The sequence below is a fragment of the Ptychodera flava genome, assembly GCF_041260155.1.
Source record: "Ptychodera flava strain L36383 chromosome 23 unlocalized genomic scaffold, AS_Pfla_20210202 Scaffold_23__1_contigs__length_28996876_pilon, whole genome shotgun sequence".
NCBI classification, from domain to species: domain Eukaryota; kingdom Metazoa; phylum Hemichordata; class Enteropneusta; family Ptychoderidae; genus Ptychodera; species Ptychodera flava.
The window spans coordinates 25,294,846-25,311,298 of NW_027248277.1; the positions used below are offsets into that span (position 1 = coordinate 25,294,846).

Consider the following 16,453-nt stretch of genomic DNA (forward strand, 5'->3'; position numbering starts at 1 on the left):
CCACAAATGGTGACTTGTAAAGTAAATAATACTTTGTCAAGCAATTTCATCAACCTACTGTCTTTACAGATATTTTTTAAAACTTTTGTTAAAAAGGGGTAAAACCGAAATTGGACGATAATTACCGGATTAGTGTTTTTTGAGCCTGTCTTGAATATCTGGAAAAAACTTGCTATTTCAATATCTTTGCGAACTAGGATTGTGTAAAAGATGAGTTGAAAATTTAAGTTAAAGGTTGTGCTACGTAATCATAAGCAATAAGAAGAAGACTAGCCAGTAAATTATCTTATCCTGATGATATCTTAATGCCTAGGCATTTCAGTAAATTTGCTACTTCAGAAAGCAATGTTGATTGTAAGAAAAAAAAGAGTTTTCTGAAAGATTTCGCAAGAATGCGATCAATGGTTTAAGAGATGACTTCAGTTGACAAGTACCAATCTTTACAAAATAATTATTAAAACTGTTAACAATTTCAAAAATTTTACTACATGATGTGATGTTTCCGTTAGCTGCTGTGATTCTCAATTGTTGATAAGGTACACATCTACCTCTGTTGGATTTCGTATTAGCAATATAACCAATTAAACTGTCGACAGTGTCCCATGTCTTTGTTGTCTTTATTTCGGGGTTCGAACTCACAACATACGACAGCCGGTCACCTAGCGGAGAGGCAACGGACGGAACCGCTCAGCAAAATCCCCACTCTCAATAACAGTGATTGAATCACCGAGCTCATGTTTGTACTTTGTTTAAGAAGCTACTTTGAAGAAACGCCCTCAGAACTAATATGTGTAAAGTAAAGCCAGTGATTTCTAATATATATTTTTAATTCTAGGTTCACGTTAAATAAGGTGTTTAAATACATTTAGGTAATTGGTGCATGCTTTTGAAAATATAACAATTGCTGAAAATAGAAAAGAACATATCATAAGCGTCATAAACGTCAATGCGGTTGTACACCAGGCTCCAGGGTGATTCAGAATGATAATTTAAAAAGGTTTCCGAACACAATTCTATAAGTTTCTAAAAGGACTTTTTCGATCGTCAGACTAAAATCGTCGATGTTCGAGAAAATTTCGCAAATAGGTAAGTGGTCAGCAATATCACAAGCTATTGTACCCCAGTCAATTGAGACAGTTATATTTGTTTAAGTTAATACTGGCAATTACAGTCAGTGATGCAGCGATGGTTCCTATTGGAAGTGAAACGGCTTTATTGAAATTGAAATACTGCCATATAGCGCATCCTGTTTCGACAGGTCCCCATTGAAGTCACCAAGGAGATTACACTCGTGTTTGTCTCATTTGATAAAATAAAGAAAGTCTAATTAATCATATTTAAAATCATCCAGATTTGTATCAGGTTTTCTATACACTATTGGCACAATGAAGGTTTGCTTCACATCAGTTATGTTCAGCCATAGTCATTCAGAATTGATTGCTGTAGAGAACAGATTCTTGTTCTAACTGGGGAGAATATATAGGGAGCAACACCACCACCCTCTTGACCTCACGGCAATTACACTGAAATGAATATGAATCCAAGTCAAACAAGCTACAATTATCAATCTTTCAAGTTTCAGATGTACCAATGAGTTTGAACTTTTTTAGAAGAGGTCTTCAAAAATCAGACGTAACTGCTAAAATTTTCTTTTTGGGAACGCCCATTTACTTGGAAAACTGTACATAAACTATTAAAAATAGAATCATTAAAGGTATATTGTTCAACCGTTCCAGTTTTGCAACAGTTTCCATGGACCAAGAAAATCTAACCAATTACAGATTGTCAGCGGGTGGCCGCTTTTTAAAAACAGCGCCCTCACATAGGCATTTTGAATACCAAGGAACGCCCCTTTGACCATATATAGGCATATTTAGATTACAGGTGACTATATACTTTAAAGTAGGAAGGTGTCATAGAGCTACTGTCACAGTTCACTAGTATGTCTAAAAATTTTCTTCATTCATATATTATGTTCAAAAGCTTTAATAGAAACAACTCGTACACTTTGCAGGTTGAGACAATATACAGTATTTCTTATTCTTAAATAGTCGTGAGATAAAAAATGGCTGCAATTACATCATCGATTGTAATATCTAGTGATTCTGTTTAATGTCACCTAAATTTTATATAACAATGGAACTCGTAGACCTGTCTTGTTCACAATGATGTTACCCTTGTTTGTCAAGAAATACTTAAAATTGTCTCTCTTGCCGTTGAAGTTTACTTCGTATAACAACTTCACTTAATGTCTTGCACGTCTTGATGATCTTGTTTTACTGATTGTATCTTTTTATAGCTGTTAAGACACCGTGCAGTTTTCGTCATTTTTAAAGATATGGTTGATCGTCTTCTGAGCTGTGAATTGTAAAATAATTCGTCGTACGTGAGCATTACCGCTGACTTTCATCGATCTCTTTAGAATATTTTATACCGATTTGATGAATGATATCGATGTCAGTTGCAGATATCAAGGGATCGATATTTCGTAAGACACTCAGAGCAGAGGCATCACTATCTTTATGCCTCGGCCAGGTTCTTGAATGCCAGTGATTTGAAGGTTGACTCGACGTTTGCACTTGACTACTCTGTGCAAATCTGATTCAAAACGGAGTAACCCATTAACATTACTGTCCATTGCCTACTTTAAGCGTATCATTTGGTTCTTGGAGAATTGGCATTTGAGTTGCCATGGTTTCATAAGTGCATTTATGAAATCAATCACTTTAACTATTTAGATTTGGGATTCATTTAGTTGTTTCACGTCATCTTTGACTCCATTATGATATTCAATTTCGTTTAGGGTTGATTTGACTCCGTCTTCCTATCTTTTGTATAAGTCATATTATTTCCTGCAGCTGTGGACGTCAGACATGCATTTACAGCCATCTTCAAATTCGTCGTACCTGTTGCTTCAGTTGCAGATTGGCCTCTTCCACACCTTCTGTTTTCACATCGTTTACACGGCACAAAATTCCGTTTAAGACTTACGGCTTCCTCTAAACTTCACGGTCCTAATAATTCATCATTATTTGTTTAAAAGTTAGTACACGATGAACATTATACAAACAGAATAGAAGCGACGTAACGTACGTGTACTTTAAGACGGTAGTGGCCAGTTTTCTTATTTGCAATAGAAATGCTTCCTTCTGTGAGCTGTGAAGAGGCGACAATATGATCTTCCATTCTCATTATGGTGTGTTTTAATTTCATTAGATAAACATCAATTTCATTGTCATCAGGAGCATTACTTGAGCTAGTTTTAAAACTGAAGTCCTATACGTTTGAACACTTTCAACTTGAAAATAGTGACATTGATAGACGTATTTTCTCATTAATTTGTTTATTTTTAAATTTGTGAATACAATGGGCTAGTGTCCGGCATCTTGGAAGCTTTCGGCAAATTAGGTGCTCAGGAGGTTAGACGATAGCCGTTGTTTAAGACTCGGTCAGCTGCTGTAGGTAATCGCAAGTTATCAATATGATATAACCTTTCGAGCCACTGCACATTGCAAGTACACAAAGCAACTATGTCCGAGATATTTTGTCCTGCCTAAAACAAATACTGCTCTGTAAAGTTCAGTTATTTCAGTCAATTATGCAAAATGTCATTCATATACCTTGATTATGGTATCCCACTACCCACAAAGGTAAGCCCTACACAAAATGCCTGCCTTGTGATGTTATTTTTAGCCTTTCAAATTTATTTGCATTGTTCATTATAAAAATATTGTCTTCTCACCTAGGAAACGAAATGAGGTTTACAATTGCAGTCGCACTCATTTTTGCTGTCACATTCGCTGACGACAGTGTCGACCTACCATTTCATTCTAAGCCGTGGATTTGTACACATCTTGTCAAGATAGTATACGATTATGCGATAATGAATGTGGTCGCAACGTCAGGAGTGGACTGCTTCGATGAGTTGATGGCCTTGCCTGATATAATCAAAGATATGACCCCGATCAAGATCTTTCCGACCTACATGGTTGTTGGACCATACATTGGCAAAAGCAAAACCTCCAGATCCGTTGTTGTATTTGAAGATGACCTTGAAAGTAAAAACCTGGTAATGTTCTACATTCTATTTGCTTGGTTACATTTCCCTTTATCGTAAAGTGGTTTGGACTATCGTGGCAATTCCATATTATGCAAAATGTACTTCAAGCATTTATAAAATTTTATGTTACTCTACTCGTTTTCGGTACCAATGTGAATCAAAAACCATGTGTTGAATTCCCAAAAATATCAATTTATATGCCAGATTGAGTGGGTTTTTTTTTTAAATTCATACTAAGAATATAATTCATATGAAAAAGTGTTCACAGGATATGGTTTCGTTCATATTTCTAACAAAACTGCGACAACATGAAAGCACTTTTTTGTACTTTTTTTAGAAACTAATATGGGTTTCACGGCCTATTCTTTTGTTTGTCGTTTGACTGCCAGAATCTGATTTTTTTTATTTTGAGAACTATTTATCCTTTTTGAGAATCATTACATTAATTTAAAATCGATTTTGTTCGGACAGCAGCTGAAGTTGGCCGTTGTATGAAAAAGTATCTTTGATACGTAATGTTTATTTTATATCAGGCATTGACTCAAGGGTTTAGGACTTCGTGGTCCGGAAATAAATGGACTTTAAAATTGTACAGCATCTTTAAAAAGACAATTTTCAATTCTTTGATAAATTTTACAGAATCAACGAAGCAATGATAATAGTCTGGCGCATGCATTAAAAAACGTGCAACTTTTTTTCGTCCTTCTAATTACCATATCAGGGGCCTCTGGCAGACGATCCTCATGTCTAAACTATCTTTCAATGTTCTAATTATTAGGGAACAAAGATTAAAGATACATTTCCTGTTGAATGCTTAAAGTGCAATATGGAATATTATGGTGATAATATTGCAGTGGCCTCATGCAACGATCTGACTATGGAAGTAAGTATTCGCTTATGAAGGAACCATTGGCATATTAACAAAACAGAGCAGCTCTCTCTCTCTCTCTCTCTCTCTCTCTCTCTCTCTCTCTCTCTCTGAGTGTGTCTGTGTGTCTGTTTGTTTACACCATGTCTCAAGAATTCCTAAGCGATTAAAGTCAGATTTAGAAGACAGTTACCATATTCTTATTTAAAAAACTGATTCTAATTCAGTTAGTGTGGCTTGCTGGAATCATGCTTATTTGCATAATAAATCACTTTAGAAAAAAACAGACAAGCAAGAAGAACGGCTTCGAGAATTAAATGAGATTTGCTACAAATATTGATCACAGAACGATTTATCTGCCATGAAAGACATAAAGGTGTGACATGAAAGTAAATTGCTAATTTGAATATTTAATGAATTTTCCTAATTAGAGATATACGAGACTTGAAGTAATCAGCATTGTCGAAACTTTGTATGTTTATTTAAGATATTATGACTTAACATTATTTGAAGTCTTTAGGCATTTTTACATCAGCCAATATTCCTAATTTGCATATTTTATAAACTTTCCTATTTAGGGATATATATCTGGATTAACTTGACCGAAGTTGAGAAAACGTGCTATGTACATTGAAAATACTAAAATATAACATTGAACATTTTTACTTCAGACAATTCTTAACTTGCATATTTGATGAACTTTCCTAATTAGGGGTATATATCTGGATTGATTATCAAAATTGACAAAACTTGCTCTGTACACTGAAAAAGCTATAATGACCAAAGATTTGTTTAGTGTTTTCGGAACATTTAATTTCTTTTTTTGGCATTTTCAAACAACTTTCCTCATTACAGGTATTTATCAGGATTGGCTTAACCAACGTCGACAAAACGTAATATGTACATTGTAGATGCTGCGATGTAACGTTATTGAAGTCATTTAACATTTTATTCAAGTTAATTGCTATTTGCATATTTAACAAACTTTCCTAATAAGGATGGTATACCTGAATTGACTCGACCAAAGTTGAAAAACGTAGCCTATGTACATTTTGAAACTATAATATTATACTACCAACAGAGATTTTAGATTTTGTAAAATACCTTATAACTAATTTGCATATTTAACTAGCTTTCCCAATTAGAGATATAAGACAAGATGGACTCTAACAGAGAAGCATATGGAACTTGCTCTGCATATCGATGAGACAATCATGTTGTATAAGTGAAAGATATTTTGCATTTTCATATCAGCTAATTCATAGTTTGTATATCAAATGAGGTTTCACAGTTTGGCGTATATAGCTTGAAGGACTTAGCCAAACGCAATTACACTTGCTAAATTAAGTGGTGATACAATGACAGCAGTTAAAAAATTCAGGTAATAATATATTTATGTACATGATGATCTTTGAATTAATATGTGAAGACAATTGATCATAACACTTCAATGAAGTTGCAAACATGTTGACAAAATTTCTATTCAAAATGAAATTAAATATATACTGTAACATTTGAGCATTTTCAGTTCATATCTGGTGTTATTTGAAATTGCTTCTTGCGCATGCGTAATATATTCTCATTTCACGAAATACGTAATGTTTATCTTAGAAGTTTGTATATAGTTATTTCCCCAAATAATAAAATATAAATTTCCCAGTTCTAAATATTTCACAAACTCATTCTCTTATCTGGATATATATCATTAAAAGAGTAATTTATAAAAATACACATTCGCGTTTTGTCTAGACGATACTAACAATGTAATTTTCTCCACACCATCAAAGGTTAAAATGCATATATCACACAGGGCTCGAAATTAGCGGTAGTCACGCGTACACGGACTACCAACTTTTCTCTTGGGTTACAAAAATCCGTGAAATGGTAGCTCACACGGACTACCAAAGCCCGGTACCTGATACTCAGATATACGTGGCATGCCATGTCCTGTCCGTCACTTTGGGACGAGGTAAATGCAGTCAAACCCAGATGGACACAGAAAGGCGATACCATGACTTTCTTATGCAAATTACAAAGGACGACTAGTCATGGGTGGAACTTTGCAACAAAGTTTCTATATCTGAACTGACTTACTTGAATGACAGGCACAGGAAATGATGGGCAATGAAAACGCATTTTCGTTGCATTTTGATCATAATGTATCAATGACAAGGAAATTATGCCTCCTTCCTATAGAAAGGCCATGGTCCATCTTTAGCCCGGCCTGCTGCAGCCTTGTCTCGGAGCTTTGAAGGTCGTGTCGTTGTCGTGATGACTATCACAATTTGCATACAACTCTGAGAGTGAAACGGGTTGCCAATAGGTAACGCAACTTTTGAGTACCACTGTCGTCAATTATACCTGTTTCCTTGGGTATAAAGGTGCACAAGTATTCACGTCAAATGACTATAAAATTCACTTCATAGGCAGAATCTTGAAAAATAGCCTTTTCTTGCCCGGGTAACGAAAAAAGATATCCGTGAACTAAAATATGCATTGCCATTGTCACCGGACTACCAAATTCAAAAAATGGTAGCCAAAGTGGACTACCAGGGAAAAAAGGTAATTTCGAGCTCTCTCTCTCTCTCCAGCCATAAACTAAGTACTGCAGGAGAATAATACCCATAGAAGCTTAAATTAAGTTGATGATTGACCTGATACTTAAAACCTGTGCAATGAAGTTTTATTATACATATCATGACACAGACCTACAGTGTACAAACTACTTGATCAGATCTTTCCAAGTAACTGCCTTGCCTCCTAAAATACTACCTCCTGAGATACTACCAACGAAACAAATATATAGCATATTGTCAGTTTTTTTTATATCTGACATAGACTACTAAAAATCTACCAGCAATGTTGAACAAAATTCACACTTTTTTGGCCTTTTTCGCCTCTTGACATCAAAGTACACACATACACACAACCGCACACACAAAACACACACACACAAGGCGCAGCAAACGGAACAATTCATCGAAAAAGGTTTTCTGCAAGCATTTTGTTGAGGGCAAGGGAAATTTTAATTTTTCTGGGTGGGGATATATTTTACTGCAGGGAGCAAATTGTCGGGAAGGGCAGATATCGGTTGATTTGCCTTGGGACAGGAATGGGTGAAACGAGGAGAGGGAGTTAATTGTAAAATCAGGACGGTGCAGTTTGGCCTATTTATAAACTAAACATGGGGACAATCGATATCGTTTTCATCACAAGTCAGGGAAGCTTCATGTTTGCAGAGGAATTATAGAACTTTAAGGGGATTTTGTTCAAGGGCAGGGGAAATAGACCTTTTTGTTCGCCAGAGAGCAGGGGAGCTTCACAAATTAACGATGGGGATAGGAAAGAGGGAAAATACTTGGGGAGTGGGTAAAAATTAAGTTTATGTGCGGGAAGATACGTCGAAAAATGTTTAGTTGGAGTTCAAATTATTATCAGCTAATAATTACTTTCTCGACTTACAATAGGTCACCTCACACTACTTGTCCTGCACAGTATATCCTATCATGATAAGGACCTCATTAAAATTGCGTTGTTCGTCGGTTAAGCCTTACAAACACACACATTGTGCATTAGATAAACCCCGGTGGCTCAAATGCAAGTGTATAAAACTGACTTTTTTGCTTTGTTGTCCCATTAACGTTTTTGCAGGAGTGTCCAGAACGACTTTCGGGAGAAATGTACTGGGATCCACCGGGGAACATTACATCGTCTTCAGACGCTGAGTTTTGTATGTACAGGAAGGAAAATGGTACACATAAATATATCTGCATGATCTTCGACGCCGATCTCGACGTACAGTGCTAGTACTGTGCATATGTACGGCTCATTGTTCGTTTACACAATGTTTCATTATTCAATATTATATCAATATAAACAATGTCATCTTTTGATCAAATAAATTATAAATTTGAATTCACACATTTGCTGACCTCACGTACTTTTTTGTTCCGGGGAGTCACGGAAGATTTACAAAAATAACCAAAACTTTATTAGTAGTTATTATATTTGCTACCTCCGTCTGCCAATTGATATCAAGATTATGTAAGATCCTTTTTTCCGAATAATCACTTTTTTCTGGATGTATTTCTGTGTACCTTTCACGGTGTTGCTGTTTTTTATGTGAATTTTGTTTGTTTTCGTTGTACGTGTTATATATTTATTGTTTTTGTATTATATTTTTTTTCAAGCGAACCTGTTATTGGGGCAACCTGTTGGTTCGAGATTAAATAAAACAAAATAAAACATAAAACATAAAACTAGAACTGTGGGAAATAAGTTCCCTGTTAAACGAAAAAAAAATTTCGCACGTGTGACAGGGTGTTTTACGAGCTGTAACACTTTTTTTACTTATAGACTCATGCTCAAAGGGCAGGGGATTTTGCCTTGCTAGTGACATCGTTAAAGCTACACCCTCAAAATTCCTGCTATTTAATCAAGAAGAATAGTTAAGACAGTATATTTGATTTTAATAACCGGCTCTTAGAAAGTAGACAACGTTTGAATAGATTTGAAAACATGTTATGTGTTACTCAGTTAGAAGACTTCAGTTGTGAGGCCGAAAAATATGAAAATCATAGTAAAACAACATCTTACCATACAAAGCTAGGTACTTTCGGAGATATTGCCTGACATGTTGGTTGCTTCAAGCACTCATGCTGAAACTCTATTTGGAATGTGTCTCTTCTGTAGACAACAAACAGATACCGTGTGCATGAGGACTGTCTCAATCTTAAACAATTTTTTCCCGTACCGAAACTGACCTCCGTCTCGCATAACTGCCTATGTACAGTTGTTAGGCGCTTTCAGGAATCATAATCGTAGCTAGCTTTTTCATTGCCGTACCCATCTGTCATTATTTCTGTTGCGATTGTTTCCATCTGCCAGTAATTTAAGTTGCTAAGAGTAAAGGTACAAACTAACTTGCAAAGCGAAGAAGCTGTTGTCAATGTATACTCTGTAGTTATACATATAGGGTTTATAAACCGGCATCGACTGCAGACATGAGAGAGAGGGGGAGAGAGAGAGAGAGCGAGAGAGAGAGAGAGAGAGAGAGAGAGAGAGAGAGAGAGAGAGAGAGAGAGAGAGAGAGAGGGAGAGAGGGAGAGAGAGAATGTCTACACACATCTAGACAGACAGATGGAAAAGTCAAACTTTGACAGTCAGACGGAGACTAAGAGAGACAGAGCGACGGGGAGACGAAATATACACAGAGGGAAAGATACAGACAGATAGGGGCATATAATCATAGGGCGTATATGTTCTAGTTGTCTTTTTAGCTCACCTACTCACACAATGTGCTATGTCGCATCGATGTCTGTCTTTCTGTCTGTCCGTCAGTATGTGTGTCTGTTGGCCCTATATTGTCGGCGTGGCTTGCAAAATAATTGCTTAAAATCATCAATTGCGTAATTGATGATTTAGAAAAAAGGATATATTGAGAATGACAGCACGCAATTTGACGAGATTTGCTATAAATGTTGATCACATCAAGATATATCAGCTGTGAAAGGTATCAAGCTTACTTCAGCAAATTTTCAATTTGCATATTTAATAAACTTTCCTAGTTAAGAATATCTATCTTGATTGACTTGAGCAAAGTTGACGAAACTTGCTATGTACATAAAAGATAATATGAGACAACATTATTTAAAGTCATTAAACGTTTTTATTCATGCCAAATTATGCTTAACATATTTAATGAATTTTACCTGTAACGGATATATACAGAAATTTGTGTGATCAAAGTTGACAAAACATACTTTGAACATTGATGCAACGAGGTGAAAAACAATATTGAAAATCATTTTGCATTTTCATGTCAGCTAGTTTATAATTTGCATATATAATGAAGTTTCACAGTTTGGCATATATAGCTTGAAGGACTTTAACAAAGGCAATGACATTTGCCATATAAAGTGGTGATACAATGACAGCAGTCAAAAATAGAATTTTAGTCCAGCTGATTACATAGACGTGTACTTAAAGACCTTCAGAATTAGTCTGTTGTGAATATTGTTCATGATGTTGATCAAAACTCTTTTCAATAAAGTCGCAAACATGTTGCAAAAGTTAATTTGTTCACTCAACTGCAATATTTATGATGAACAGGTGAGCACTTTCAGCTCATATCTGGTTAACAGTTGCTCTCAATTTATATTCAAAGTTTAAGTATGCCACGGTTCATCCTTTAGAAGAACCATTCCGATCACATCGTCTGTACATGAGGGATCGGCCGGAACAAACCATGTATCTAGGCTAATCCCCTGAAAGCGAAAAATTTCCGCGTTACCGAATTAATGGCTTATGACTCTCCCGAGAGCAAATAAACTACCGATCAAGTAGAACATAAAATCCCAATGTTTATTGATATGAAATTACCCGTGATATTTGTAGAGCAATCACCGATTGACAGTCAGTTCACACCTCAAGTAATGTATCTTTTCATATGGAAATGATTTCGAGCCTATACAAAGTTTGTGCCGGGGAATCTTGACATGTATTAGTCTCCCTCTGTCTGTCTGTTTGTCTGTCTGTCGGACTCTCTCTCTCTCTCTCTCTCTCTCTCTCTCTCTCTCTCTCTCTCTCTCTCTCTCTCTCTCTCTCTCTCTCTCTCTTGAATACTGGGTCTCTTTAAATGCCATAAACTTTAATGTCGACGTTTTATTTGTGTTATTAATGCCACAAAATTATTTCACATGCCACACCATTTTCATGGCTTTGTAACTAAATTGCACAAATAAAACATATTGACTAAATTCTTCCATAATATGTAAATAGGCAAATTTCGTACAGGAATTTGCAAAATGAGAATATAATATTATATTTTTGACATTTCTAGGGAAACAGTAAACATTTCGACATGGTACTAATATATGACTTTGTCTTTATGTAATCAATGGATGAAATTTATTGTGACAAAATTGTAGTTTATTGGATTAACCTAAAGATGAAATCATCAATCGATTTTTCTTCCTTTGTCATTGATTATCATACAGTTAGCCTGGCTGTAATTTTTTTATTGTGTTTATTAAAAAATGTCGTTTACATCGTTGCAATTAATTATTTTATCAAAATACTTGAATACCAGCGTAACAGAAACTTGGTGAGGTACAATTTGTTCTACCCTTTTACATAACAGACTACACTATCACAACAACAAATCGTCGGCTTCAGAATCTGCATGACGTTTTGAAATAAAGTAGAGAAATAGTTTAAAACCAAGCATTTGGTTGATCACCTGGCTATTTCTCGGTGCCATAGCCATTGTCCCAATTGGCGGTCATTTTACATATTGTTGATTTAAATATGTTACATCATACCACATACCACACACCAGGATGTCTCTGCGGGCAGTGTATAGCTTCTTTGTTGTAAAATTTAATGTTAACAGTGCATTAAAAGCTGTTTAACCCCTTGACTACCAAAGACAATGTATTCCTATATACCAGGCCCCATATGTAAATATTGATGAAATTTTAGATGTGGTCATTGCATGAACAGAGTAAAAATTAAATAAGTACCAATAAATCATATATTTTCTGAATCAGCATGAACTTTCCCACTTTCTCATACATAAGTTTTGTATTTCCAGGTCACGTGACTGATCACATGACACATTTGACAAGAGTTGGCAAAGAATATGAATATTTGAAGCTTCAGGACGTGTTTTGAATCCATAAAATGACACAAATTTGAATACAGTTGCAATTTTCATGGCATTGTCTTTACATATATGTAATAATAACTACCCTTTACTTTATTTATAGATGTACTAATTTAAGATTTTTCTCACAAAAGGGAGAGTAAATGAACCACAAACATCAGCATCTGACATGATTCTGTATTTGAAAATCAACACATTTTATATTTGTAAACACCTATTTATGTCTTCCTTGCAGAAATATGCATCTTAAATGGTAATGATTCACAATATTTGAAAATACATTTTAGGGAACAAAATATCACATGACCAAACACATGACCAGTCTTGTGACCAGTCATATTGATAATATGGCTGCTATAAAATTTCACTGGCTTATAGTAAAAAATTGTATTTCCTCTAGTTTCATTCACGAATATTGCTGTTAATGGAACATATTTACCTATAAATCATTTGTTTTCAATAAATAAACATTTCATTTCATTAAAAGAAAGCCAACCATAAACATCATCGCGATCGTCCGTACTTCTGAAAACTGTAAACAATCAGCACGACGCTTCTGTGATCAGTCTGACCTTTCAGGGTCGAGGTCATGGGTCACGACATTTCCTTTCGGATTTTGGCCATACTCGGACGTACAGGGGCGCAATCACATTCAGGCCAGATCGGAATACATCAATCTTAGTCGCGCTGCGTGCCGACGCCGAAATTACAGGATTTTTAGTGACAAAAACGAAGCAAATACGCCTATTTAACTGTGCCTGATATTTCCGGCACTCAAGGTATATGGTAATTCAATATGGCGTCGGATGTAACCGGCGCCATAGGTAGTCAAGGGGTCAAGCATATTGCAATAACTTGATTGAGAGGAGAAAAGGAGGCATTGATGAATGAATTGTGAAATAAAATTCAAATATTCGAATAAGTGATAAAATTTTATCTTTAAATTGATGAAAATTAAAGGACGGTTCAATTTGGCCCTGACTCAAAAGTCGTCAGAGAAATGATATACATGTTTTCTCTTCTTTACAACATTTACACCTGTCAAAAATAAATGTTTTTCATGAAAAATCTATCCGATTAAAAAGATATAAGACAATCGTTGTGTTTTTCAATATAAACAATATTTCAATTTTTACAGAGACTTGGTTCAAGTCTGTGATTCGTGAATGTTTGAGTTGAGTGAACGCAATGATTTGTATTCTGCTTTCATGTGAAACTCGCGCGCGTGAGTGGACGCGATGAGTGGAGTGAACGCTATACAGCGGAGTTTCACCCGGAATCACAGACTTGGCTTTCTTGCACGATCTGCGTTGCTATAAAATATTCATGAGATGACGTTTTGTTTGCTCATATATTATTCAGAAGATGACATCACTGAATTTTACATATTGGGAGGAGTTACCAATTGGCCCAAACGAGATGTGCATAAAACTCACATGGCGTTGTTGACAAAATGTCGAGTGCGATCACTCCCACAAAAGTCAGCACGACCTCGTGAAAATATATGTGTTGTTTGTAGGGCCCATGTTGCAAAATGAGAAAATCGTCGCCGGTTATTCAAGGATGGAAAAAAGACACAGAGTTTGCCGTCGGTGCAAGTCTGGACCTCTTTCTGCACACTCATGTGAGTTGCAGGTCGTGCAGCAATCGGGCATCGACTCTGCTGAAACACCTCCAGCAGTTCCGACAGCAGTTCAAATCACCACGATCAACTTTCGGGACCAAATAAGAAGTTGTCAAGCGGTTAGTTCCCTGCGAAAACCAAAGGCCCTGCTCAAGGGTCCTATTCGACGCTACTAACACAAAGTACAGCGCAGACTTGCAGACGCCATCGACGGGATGTGAGACACAATAACGGCGGGGGCTGTCAATCATTTTGTATTTGCTCTACGTCACTGTGTACACAGTCCGTCTCACCGCCTGTACTTTGCAAGAAGTCCAAGTCGGTGAATCCGGCAGAAACTAAATCATTACTGCGCAGACTCAAACGTGACGCATTCAATCGCTGGGAAAACCTGGCGTGAGCTGCCAAATTCCGGATAGGTTTACACGAAATAGGGGAGACACAAGAGAAACTATTATAAATTATTTTATTTTTTTTAAATTCACCGACTTGAACCAAGTCTAATTTTTACACAGTTTTCTCAGTTTGTAGAATTTCAGCTGTCAAAATTTTGATTTCGTTACACTTTTCTTATACACTCTAATCCAATTTTCTCAATTTAGTTCAAACCGTATTTTGACTGAGTTGACTTAAGAAAGGTCAATAGTATGATACTATCAATTATGCATAATATATTTCATGCCTACTTAGGGCTACATGATGTTATGTCTTTATTTCGTGCCATACGGGAAACGCACGAAGACTTTCCAGAAGAAGCGGCAAAAAGAAATGTATACTTAAGAAATTCCTCATTTAACACAACTTCCGTAATGCTTATATTCTTCACACTGCAATGAGAGATGTGGTCAAGTGTGCATCGGGTTTTTGTTTTTCGTCTACATTAACTGAATTCACTCGCGAAGTATGTTATCCATGGAAAATTAAAATATCCCGAGAAAACTAAAGACGTCGTTTTTGTTGCTAGTTTGTCCACAGAAATCAGGCAGAACTAAAAACAAAGTTGTAAATATATTGCGTGTTGATTTCTACTGTTTATTTCTCTCGCTAAGTGATCGACTTAAAAACCCATTAATTCACCCTCTAGAAAGCTTAGCACGTTGAGATAGATATGTTGTTATCACCGAATTGTCATGCCAGTTACTGGAATGCTCGTGGACTGTCAGTAAGTTCATCAAGGTCAAGGATCGGTTAATAAGCTAAGAAACAGAGCGCCCCCGGCCAAATAAGATGTTCATTTTTCATAACATGTACTCACTAAAAAGACCTACAGATTATCCATTTTGAGCATCGAAGAATAAAGCGGACATTTCGTACGGCCACTGTTTTGCTTCACACAACATGCTGCATAGGCATGGACAGCGTAATTGTCTTTGCTAGTGACATTGTTTAAAACAAAATCACAGATTTCCTGCTATGGAGTCAATAGTACAGACACAATAGTCACTCTCAAACTCGGCATCAACGTCACTCTCAATATCTATAGGTCAAGGTGTGTTGCATCAGTGCCAAGGATACCTCTTCTGCCAGGGTTTTCCTTTCCCATAGCTACAACTCATCTTTGTAAAACTCAACTAACTCACTTGTAGCGTGAAGTTTAATGATGTATTTGTCTCGTGTCTGCAAATGCCATCAGAGATTAGTTGAAAGCCTGGAATAATATGCATACTCAATTACCTAATAAAATGACAGATTTCCATCAAATACATTACTGTCATTAATTCTTTCCATTCAAAACAATATAAGACCAAAATACTTTTGACAAGCCTTTAGAAGGCTTGACGCTTATCAGACAGCTGTTTCCTTAACTATGATGTTTTATTGACGCACTTATTTAACTCTGAAAAAGTATCCAAAGTTAGTTCTGCGCTCTTACTGCTTAATCATACAAAAAAACAAGGTCATATAAGAAGGACCGAATGCCATAAAGTTTACTTTTGGCTCTCACTTTTCTTTCGTTTGAAATAATATCAAGTCGGCACTGACACGGGAAGTGTCTATTCTGCTAATATTTTGATATAAACTCTACACTGATAATGATTGATATTAACGTGATAGTGTGCAAGTCCTGTTCCAGAATGCAGTAGCCGAAACTGCAGAATCGCACAAACTGGGGCATTTTCTGACAAATATAATGCCTAAGAAATAGATTTACTTAATATGTATTTAAAGATGAGTCACGCAAGATGCTCTTCAATCATTGTGACCCGCATACGGTAAGATTCGTTAGTCTATTTC

General features: G+C 36.0%; 1 protein-coding gene across 1 annotated transcript; it reads left to right on the top strand.

Annotated features, from left to right (window-relative positions):
* The first annotated feature begins 3,750 nt into the window (after positions 1 to 3,750).
* On the top strand, positions 3,751 to 8,748 carry LOC139123532 (uncharacterized). Its single transcript, XM_070689701.1, has 3 exons — positions 3,751 to 4,069; positions 4,839 to 4,943; positions 8,580 to 8,748. The coding sequence occupies exons 1-3, from the start codon at positions 3,755 to 3,757 to the stop codon at positions 8,733 to 8,735; spliced, it is 576 nt and encodes a 191-aa protein (XP_070545802.1). The 5' UTR covers positions 3,751 to 3,754; the 3' UTR covers positions 8,736 to 8,748.
* The last annotated feature ends 7,705 nt before the right edge of the window (positions 8,749 to 16,453 follow it).

What these genes read in the sequence shown, in the direction of transcription:
- LOC139123532 (XM_070689701.1), top strand. Translation starts at nt 3,755, where the DNA reads ATGAGGTTTACAATTGCAGTCGCACTCATTTTTGCTGTCACATTCGCT. An exon ending in ACCTTGAAAGTAAAAACCTG is followed by an intron (nt 4,070 to 4,838) that starts GTAATGTTCTAC and finishes TCTAATTATTAG; the next exon opens with GGAACAAAGATTAAAGATAC. An exon ending in GCAACGATCTGACTATGGAA is followed by an intron (nt 4,944 to 8,579) that starts GTAAGTATTCGC and finishes ACGTTTTTGCAG; the next exon opens with GAGTGTCCAGAACGACTTTC.